We start from the raw sequence: 10,042 nt of genomic DNA on the forward strand, positions 1-10,042 counted from the left end.
TGGCAGTGTTTTTGGGCAGAATTATGAGAGAGCCCACTCCCTTGGTTGAAAAGCAACCCCACACATGGATGGTCTCAGGATGCTTCACTGTTGGCACAACACAGGACTCATGGTAGCGTTTACCTTTTCTTCTCCGAACAATTGATTTTCCAGATGTCCCAAGCAGTCGGAAGGGAGCTTCATTAGAGAAAACTTTGCACCAGTCTGCTGCTGTCCAATCCTTGTACACTTCCTGCAGAATTTCAGTCAGTCCTTGACGTTTTTCTTGGAGAGACATCAGTCTGCTCTTACAATCTTAGTATGATAGTGATTTTACCAGACCAGTACTAATTCACACTTTCACATGTGCTGCTGATATGATTAGTCAATTAATGTTAGCTGGTCATTTTGTGTCAGGATAAAAAAAAAACTGAAATTTGTTTTTTTTTGTGAAAAGTTCATTTTTTGGCCAATGAAGCTTTTGGCAATTATTTAATATGCATCTGATCACTCTACACAATAATCTAGAAACAATGTGAAGGAACACCAGAACAGCTTAAGCAGCAAACCTTGCAAAACACAAAATTTATGTCACTGCCAAAACTTAACTGTGTTAAGAAGACTGGCTCACCTCTGTGGTAGCAGCCTGTCATTGGTGAGGTAACCAGGCTTGTGGATGTCTCTGTTGTAGTCGGCGTACTTGGCCTGAACAGAGTAAGATGCCAGTAGGACTGCTGTCTCCGGAGGGCAGTAAATCTCATCATTCAAAATGGCTTCCTTCACCTAGACAGCACAAACAGTTTAATTATGCCATGTTTGATCCACGTTTCTTCATATGAGGATTTTTTTTATCTGGAACTGATAATTCAACACAATCTTGGATTGTTCCATTCCTTGAAACTCATCTTGGAATTGCTGTCATAGCAACAGTTCAATAAGCTCAAACCTACTCAGGACTATTTAATGTAAACAGGATTAGATCAGCAGCAGTAGGGCTGATAAAAAAAGTCCTGCCATTGCTCCATACTTACTACTTGTTTGTTTAGAATTCAAATAGCAAGGGCTTTCAGTATAATGACTTTGATCTATATTAATTTACATAATATAAATATAGGCATGTAAACACATTGCATATGTGCACAATCATATACTGTTTTGAGTAGTTGAACAATAATATATAGAATAGAAGCATCATAAAATATTTTATTTTTACTTTTTAAGGAATATATATATATATATATATATTTGGGGTGTAACGATATTCAAACTGAACTGAAAAAAACAAACAAAAATAAAACTGCGAAACCACCCACCGTACATACCGCGATACTATCTTGGCCTACCCCACCCCCTGCTGAGACACTTCAAACACCTACACCATGATTGTTTTGAACTGCTTGAATCACTTTTTTTAATTATATAATAAATAAAAAGAAAACACATAGAATAGAAAAAGAATAGAGCAAGCTAGTGTTAGAGGCCTTTTTTGCTTTTGTTAATTGTATAATAAAAAATAGAATACAAAAAGATTAGAGAAGCTAGTGTTAGTAAAGCAGTTAGTAATTGAATAGAGTGCCAGTCTAAAAAGGGCATGTTTTTTTTAAATAATATAATTAGAATAGAGAGTCAGAGGGTCAAATAAAAATGGAAGAGATGTGTTTTTAGCCGATTCTTAATTAAAAATTAATCATGCTGCCGCGTTCTGGATTAATTGTAAAGGTTTGATAGAACTGGTTAGAAGACCTGCCAAGAGAGCATTACAATAGTCCAGCCTGAACAGAACAAGAGCTTGAACAAGGAGTTGTGAAGCATGTTCCGAAAGAAAGGGCCTGATCTTCTTGATGTTGAATAAAGCAAATCTGCAGGACCGGGCAGTTTTAGCAATGTGGTCTGAGAAAGTCAGCTGATCATCAATCATAACTCCAAGGTTTCTGGCTGTTTTTGAAGGAGTTATGGTTGATGTACCTAACTGGATGGTGAAATTGTGATGAAACGATGGGTTTGATGGAACCACAAGAAGTTCTGTCTTGGCAAGGTTGAGTTGAAGGTGATGGTCCTTCATCTAGCAAGAAATGTCTGTTAGACAAGCTGAGATGCAAGCAGCTATCGTCGGATCATCAGGATGGAATGAGAGGTAGACTGAATGAGTGTATGTTTGCTGGTAAGATGTGCTTGACAGATTGTGGTGTAGAAAATTGTGCACTGACGGTTTTAATTTTATTAATTAAGTCAAGTTCACTTGTGCAGCCACTCACAGCCTTTTGTGGAATTGTAAGTTGCAATATTTTGTTTATATATATATATATATATATATATACATAATATAATGAGAACACTATTATAATTAAACGCTGAATTTCTAGAGTTTAGTTGCCGTGTTTCGCTGCGGGATTGCAGGCATTGTGCGCAATTCTACACATTGGGATTGAGTGGTACCACGTCTTCTCCCACTCTCTCAACATACACAAATGGCCTCACATCCATAATTAGGACCCGAGCACCACGGTGCGAGGACCCTATTGGAATTGCTCCTTTTATACTATATTGCATTTTTAAGCGCCTAAACATTCTCGAAAACTCACGAAACTTTGCACATGCATCAGAATTGGCAAACATTTACATCTGATATGGGTTTCAAAATTGGGCGTGGCAAAAAGGCTCGATAGCACCATCTATAAAATATCAATGAGCGCCCCTCCCGCTACGTTTCACGCAAGTGTACAAAATTCAGTACATGCATTTAATGTCCCAATACCTACAAAAAAGTCTCTTGGAGCGAAGACTTAAATGCAACAGGAAGTGAGTTCAAAGAGTCCTGTCAGTCAGATTTACAGCATGTGAATTCATCAGTTTCTCCCGAAATACATGTAAGTAAGTGGCCAGCAGTGGTGTAATGTAACGAAGTAATAATACTTCGTTACAGTACTTAAGTATTTTTTGGGAGTATCTGTACTTTACTTGAGTTTTTATATTTCAGCCAACTTTTACTTTTACTCCACTACATTTCCTAATTTAAATGTATACTTTTACTCCGATACATTTTCCCGAAGCATATTCGTTACTTACTACAAAACAGTCAGAAGTCAGAAGAACACGGACTGCAGGAAAGCAAGTAATCTATTTTATTTGTCCATTAGTACTGCTGAAAAATTGAGGAACATTTGTGTTGGATAAAATCTACTTAACACATCATCAACTAGGAGCATCAGGAGCATCATAATGGTCTTCCTCATCCCCTCTGTGTACTCAGACAATAGCCTCGATGCCCCTTTCATACACCACTGGTGGCCAGTGAACTGGGAGATGAATAAAGTGAACTTTAAAGTTACTTACACTATGTGTATCTGATATGAATAAAACACGTCGTCAAATTATATTTGAATGGATTGTTATTGCTGCTTCCATAGACATCAGTGTGTATTTTACAAATTCTAAATGTATTGTTTTACAAGTACTTGTTAGACATGTGCTGGTATTTGGTAATACAATATATCACAACAGTGAACAAGCACAATATTGTTATCGTGGGCACTTCAAAATACTGTGAATAATTATTTATTACAAATTATTCAGGTTTTTCGAATGCATTTTAAGAATACTTCTCCCATCAACTAGTTACAATCCACAACACCGCTGTATGCTGCATCAAAGTGGCATGCGCACTCTGATATAAACAAGCCCAACACGGATGAGAAGCGCATGGCAGAACAAGTGAAGGAAACGAGATTTGGCTGTAGAGTACCTACTCTTTTAGCGCTCGTTAAGTAAGTACTTAATGAAATTAAGTACCTACTCATTGAGTAGGCGGTTTCGGACGCACCCTTCATTTCTGAATGAATCAGCCATTTGAATGAATCGGTTGATTCTCAATGACTCACTGATTAACAGTCACTTGCTGCCACCTAGTGGCGGTTTTAATTTCACATTTTGACTATTTTTTTCATGTTTTAAATTATTTCAAATATCAGTATTCAACATTTTATGTTAATATTGTTATCGTGGGCACTTCAAAATACTGTGAATAATTATTTATTACAAATTATTCAGGTTTTTCGAATGCATTTTAAGAATACTTCTCCCATCAACTAGTTACAATCCACAACACCGCTGTATGCTGCATCAAAGTGGCATGCGCACTCTGATATAAACAAGCCCAACACGGATGAGAAGCGCATGGCAGAACAAGTGAAGGAGACGCGCTGAATGAAAATGCACATTCACTCTCTGATAGCAGATGGCGCTGATGGAACAGCAGAAACGCAGCTGTTACCCCGGTAACCCCATAAACAAAGCAGCTGCACTACGTTCTGTTTCTGAACAGGATTTACATGTTTTAAATTTCTATGTATTATACTTCCTGTTTGCAAAACCGCTGCTATGCTGTAACATGGTGTAGCACAGCTGTCCTGGGCACCGCTGGTAAAATGACGCTACCCTCTCATTCACTGATCTGCTCCCCGCTATGCTCTGCTCACATGCTCTGATAATAATAGCTTTGTAGGACTATACATTATTTGGAGAATTAGTCAAAAAACAACAACAACAAAAAAGTTATATCTTATTCTGTTGCACAGAACTGAATAAAAATAATATATTGATATTTAATATTAATATATTTTCTGTACAATTTTTTGTTACTTTAAATAAAAGTGTGGTTATTTCATTGGCTTGTGTTTTTTAAATTCGGTATCATTAAAATTGTTGAGTTAAATTAAAAAGTCTCACAAAATTACACCGAGGCATAACATTATGACCACCTTCCTAATATTGTGTTGGTCCCCGTTTGCTGCCAAAACAGCCCTGACCCGTCGAGGCATGGACTCCACTAGACCCCTGAAGATGTGCTGTGGTATCTGGCACTAAGATGTTAGCAGCAGATCCTTTAAGTCCTGTAAGTTGCGAGGAGGGGCCTCCATGGATCGGACTTGTTTGTTCAGCACATCCTAAAGATGCTCGATTGGATTGAGATCTGGGGAATTTGGAAGTTAACACCTCAAACTCGTTGTTGTGCTCCTCAAACCATTCCTGAACCATTTTTGCTTTGTGGCAGGGTGCATTACCCTGCTGAAAGAGGCCACAGCCACCAGGGAATACCGTTTCCATGAAAGGGTGTACATGGTCTGCAACAATGCTTAGATAGGTGGTACGTGTCAAAGTAACATCCACATGAATGGCAGGACCCAAGGCTTCCCAGCAGAGCATTGCCCAAAGCATCTCACTGCCTCTGCCAACTTGCCTTCTTCCCATAGTGCATCCTGGTGCTACATGTTCCCCAGGTAAGCGACGCACACGCACCCGGCCATCCACATGATGTTTTCAGTAATACATATGAATGAATTTCACGAAGGTTTATCAATGTTTTTCATTTCACTAGTATTTGTAAGAGGCTTTTCAATAATTATGGCCTATACGGCCCCTCATAACAATGTTCACTTGCTGCCTAATATATATATAAATGCACCTTCCATATGGACTACATAATCAGAGAGCATTTTTTTTCGTCAATGCTAAAAGTAGACATTTCAAGCTTTCTATAGATATATTTCTCATGTCTGTGAGGAAAGAATTTCGGATTCATTTTTGTGACATGCTCCAGTACATGGAGATGAAGATGTCAGAAAGCGCATCTTGTTTGTTTTCTTTATTTTACAAAAAGCACAATGTTTTGTTGATATTGTGAGTGTGTCCAAATAAAAACAGACCCTTTATAGTTTTGAGTGATGTATTACTCTTATCTGTAAGAGCAAAAATATATTTTAAGTTGTTTCCAATGTTATGAGGAAAAAATGCAAGGTATTACGCCAGTGCCTCATGCAGTAAGTGCACTAACAGCTTGGCTAAAATGCTTGGCAATGCAGCTAATAGCACACATTTATCTAGGTTAACGTTAGTGTGAGCAGCCATGTACAATTCCTACTTAAACATTTCAATTTCAAATGATAAGCCATAATTGAGGTTGATGAATGATAGGTGAATGTTTGGATTTCCTGCTCAATACACCTACTGTATTTTTTTTCTGCAACTAACTGACTATAAAACGCTGGTCATCCTCTTCTCGTCGACTAACAATTAGTCGACTATTAAGGGGGCAGCCCTATAAATATGTATGATATATGGACCACTGAACTCTAGAGGACGCTGTAGAGCCCCCCTGCCATGCCCGTGTACCAGCTTCTGCCCGGCCCTAATGGCCAATGATTTCAAGGTGTGTCAAATTTTCAAGAGTTTTTGAGAGTTTTATGTTTAGGGCCCCAAAAGCCACAAAACCTTGACAAGACCCCTAGGGGCTTAGGCCCCATATATTCCTAAGGAAAACAATAGGGCCCTTAGCCTCATTTGGCTTAGGCGCTTATAATAATCCTTAGAAAAACAAAATGGCTTTGCTAGGACTTAGGCCCTAAAAATGCAAGCACTGTTAATGCAAAGCATTTTTTTTTATTAGTGCAATTTAACAAGCTTTCTTGTTTAAAATACATTTATCGTTATTTTACTACCATTTATACATGACATATGATTGGTTGATGGGTCATCACTGAAATTGTTGTAATAACAATCATCAGGAAAAAAAGACTCTCAGTATAAAGATTGTCTATCCTTAAAATCAGGTATGCATCTAAATGATTCTATTGTTTCAAGATTTAAAATTACAACCACATTGTTTTTGGTTCAACATCACCACCACTGAAATTACTCCCCATCCATCCTAACACAAGATATAATAGTCATTTTGAAAACGAAATAAATGCAATCGATGGCAAGTATGCGTAGACTAGTTTCCCCAATACCTGTAAGAAGAAGAGACGTTGTGTTATCTCTTGGATGAGCTCTTCAGAAACATCTTCTGGAAAAAACTTTGCCCGGAACTTGAACTGTAGAGGGTTTTCCTTTCTAACATCCTGCTGAGTCACCTGCCAAATTTTTACAGAAACACATTAAAAAGCTTTATTTACCCTGATCTGAAGAAGTTGATTTAGTAAACTTTCATGCGAGGTATACATTTAAGTTCATGAATTCGCTGATAATTGAGATTTTAACCCATGTTTTTGGCATGCTAATGCCACATGCTGCTGTTTGAGCTACTGGAATGCCACATAAAACCTAAAACAAGTATCCAAGCTACTAATGACTGCAGTACATAAAGCAAAAATGTGTAAAGAATTGAACACATAAAGCTAACAAACAGTAAGGATGCTTTATTGTGATGTGAAGCACCACCGTTAGCACAAAATAATACAATTTACAACTAGACAAAATAGCAACTTTCAAGTTTCGAGTTCTTGTTAAACACAAACACATAATACAGATCATTACATTTATGCATTTGGCAGACGCCTTTATCCAAAGTGACTTGCATCGCATTAAAAAGGTACACATATCAGTTCTTGCTTTCGATCCCATCAAATTGAAACCATGACCTTAGCATTGCTTGCCATGATCTACTGTTTGAGCTACAGGAAGACATTTAGTTCAAACTGAGAAAAAGCCACATTATAGAAAATGCCACCTTGTAACTGTGTTACAAACTGCTAGTATGCCTCAGCAGACTCCTGAGTTTTAACTAAACACTTTCCACTGGAGTCACTTGTTAAAAAAAATCGTGCCATAGATCATCTTGTTTCATACGGCAGTTCCTCTATGAAACACTTGCAGTGGTGCATGTGTGTAGAAGACATTTTAAGAAGACATATACAGCTGTTTATAAGGGGAAAGTTCAGGCTTTTACACAGACTTTTACAGCAGGACATCTTTAACCGCAGACCAATTTTCCCTCACTGTTTTTTTTTTTTTGGTGCTGTTGAACAGGAAGCCAGTTAAATCGCACATCTGAGGCTGTGCGAGAACAGCAGTATTAGCCGGAGACAGGTAAAAGTGGGAGGGAAAGCCTTACCTTTTTATTTAGCTTTAGCCATGTTGAGTAGCCTTTACTGTCCACGTACTGCAGACCGAAAAACCAGACCTCTCGCAGACCTACCGTCTTCACAACCTGCAGGATGACCATGAACAAATGAAGAGTTTGGTTCCAAAACGCGATAAACGCCATTTTTTTTTTAAATTGAATTATGTGTCATGGATTTATTGCATTTTGGGGAAAAAGATAATTCAATTTTATAATAAATCTTTGAAAATCAAAATCTGGATTTTAATTTTTAATGTTATTATAACCTAAAGATGCTTTGTGAAAGTTTGAAACAGAAAATAGTGGTTTTCATCTTGCCACTTTCTTGGTAAAGAAAACAAATTTTTACTCAAATTAATCAAAATGGATTTATAGCGTTTTGGAACCAAACTCTTCAAATAAATCGTATTCAACAATCAACATAAATCTGAAAGAGACGTAATATAGGGTACAATGGGGCTAACGGCGCCCCGGGGTAAAAAGCGCCTTTGATTCTATTTTCCTCGATTTCCTCTACTACTAGATGGCACAAAAAATTGGCGTAGCACTTTCTAAAATATCCACTTTTCTAGATGTGCAAATTTGTCTGATTCTTGACACGGTTCGCGGAAACTGATTCTGTGCTAATTTGATCTAATATTTGATGTTTTTTTTAAATGTTGTAGATTTAAGTAGCAAATGAGAATCGCTAAAATTATTGAATATATTTTGGGACAAAGGTATTTTTTAATGATTTTCAGTTTTGTTTAAAGTAATTGAAGCAACAGTTTTTCAATCACGGAAGAATATGTATAAAGTATGGTATTTGGGGTAAAAAGCGCCCCTGCTGTTGGGGTGAAAGACACAATAATTAACATGATAATAAATAGCTGGCTGACTTTTCCATTTGTTGACATGACATGGTTAGATTCAGATGGTAAATATCACAAATTATATTGGCTGTCCAACTTACAGATAATCACCATGTTTGAAATTTAAAAATATGATACTTATAATATCCAGGGCTCGCAAAATCGCTAGCCCGACGTCGCAGGGTGTCCTCAGGCAAAATATATCACTGCCCTGCCCGACGGGCTATCTTGAAGGGTTCCCGCGGGTCCTTAAAGTATTTAGTTGTATGAAATTTATGGCCATAATTTTTTTTTTTTACATTTGTCAGACCAACGCGAAAATCGACTCATGTTTTTACGCAGCAAACACGCAGAGTTGTAAATGTGAAAGAAGCTAAGGTGCCTTCTAATTTTAATATAATTATTTAAATTAATAGAATAATTTATACGTTTGACTCATCCCTTTTCCTACAAATGATTAAAGGCTGAGATATGATTTTTATCATTTTATAAGATTTTCATGTTTTTAAGTTTTTGTGAAAACCTGTAGGGGGAGCGCGGGGCACAAAGTAACGCGGGGTAAATTGTAACACACGTGGTTTAAATATTTCCACACATGCTAGCATAACCAAATTTACAGCATTTACTAGTTACCATATCAACATTATATAGAGAAAAACAGTGCACCAAAATTCAAATGAACTGTAAATCATGTCATTTTACGGCTTATTATGTTACCATAGACACTGCCCAACTCCACTCATACAGTGTTAATTTTATTATTTATTATTGTGCAGGTCTTAAAAAGGATTTTTTTATTTATTCTGGAGACACCCTGTAAATGTGCAACGCATTTTATGGACGACAGTTTTTTGAACCTAGAAGATGAACAAGCATGTCAACATATTCTGTTACACCAAATACTTTAAAATATTTGATCTTTAAAATAGCATCATATGACCCCTTTAAGGCACGGCAAGCCATTGATTATCCCGCTAATTCCATGGTAATTTGCCAAGTTATAGACAAGTTAAAACAAGTATTGCTCTTTGCAGTGCAATATTTGACCGAATGGGTACATTTTTTTTATTTTCGTCAGTTACAGAATTATAGAATTACAGAATTATAAAATTTATTTGAATTAATTATCGATTGTTTGTTCGAGAGAGAGAAAGAGAGAAAGATGACAGTTGTGTGTGTGAATTACCTGCGTCTGTGCGTCTCTCTCTACAAACAATGAAGTTGTTAGTTTAATTACTTAAAGATTTTACCTCTTCGTTGCTGAGGAATATAATGCAGTGATCCAGTTTCTAAGCCATTTTATTAATAAAAGTAG

General features: G+C 36.9%; 1 protein-coding gene across 4 annotated transcripts in view; it reads right to left on the reverse strand.

Moving 5' to 3' along the window:
* The window catches only part of LOC107757412 (radixin-like), a 69,487-nt gene that overhangs the window by 20,721 nt on the left and 38,724 nt on the right, over nt 1-10,042 (reverse strand). For all 4 annotated transcript variants that reach the window (XM_016574880.1, XM_016574882.1, XM_016574881.1 and 1 more), the window contains 3 exons: nt 7,868-7,963; nt 6,765-6,887; nt 611-762 (listed from right to left, as the gene is read on the reverse strand). In XM_016574880.1, the coding sequence (XP_016430366.1) occupies nt 611-762; nt 6,765-6,887; nt 7,868-7,963 (371 nt within the window). The remainder of the gene's footprint in view (nt 1-610; nt 763-6,764; nt 6,888-7,867; nt 7,964-10,042) is intronic.

Source organism: Sinocyclocheilus rhinocerous, unplaced genomic scaffold (genome assembly GCF_001515625.1).
Source record: "Sinocyclocheilus rhinocerous isolate Xijiao unplaced genomic scaffold, SAMN03320098_v1.1 scaffold1284, whole genome shotgun sequence".
Taxonomy (NCBI): domain Eukaryota; kingdom Metazoa; phylum Chordata; class Actinopteri; order Cypriniformes; family Cyprinidae; genus Sinocyclocheilus; species Sinocyclocheilus rhinocerous.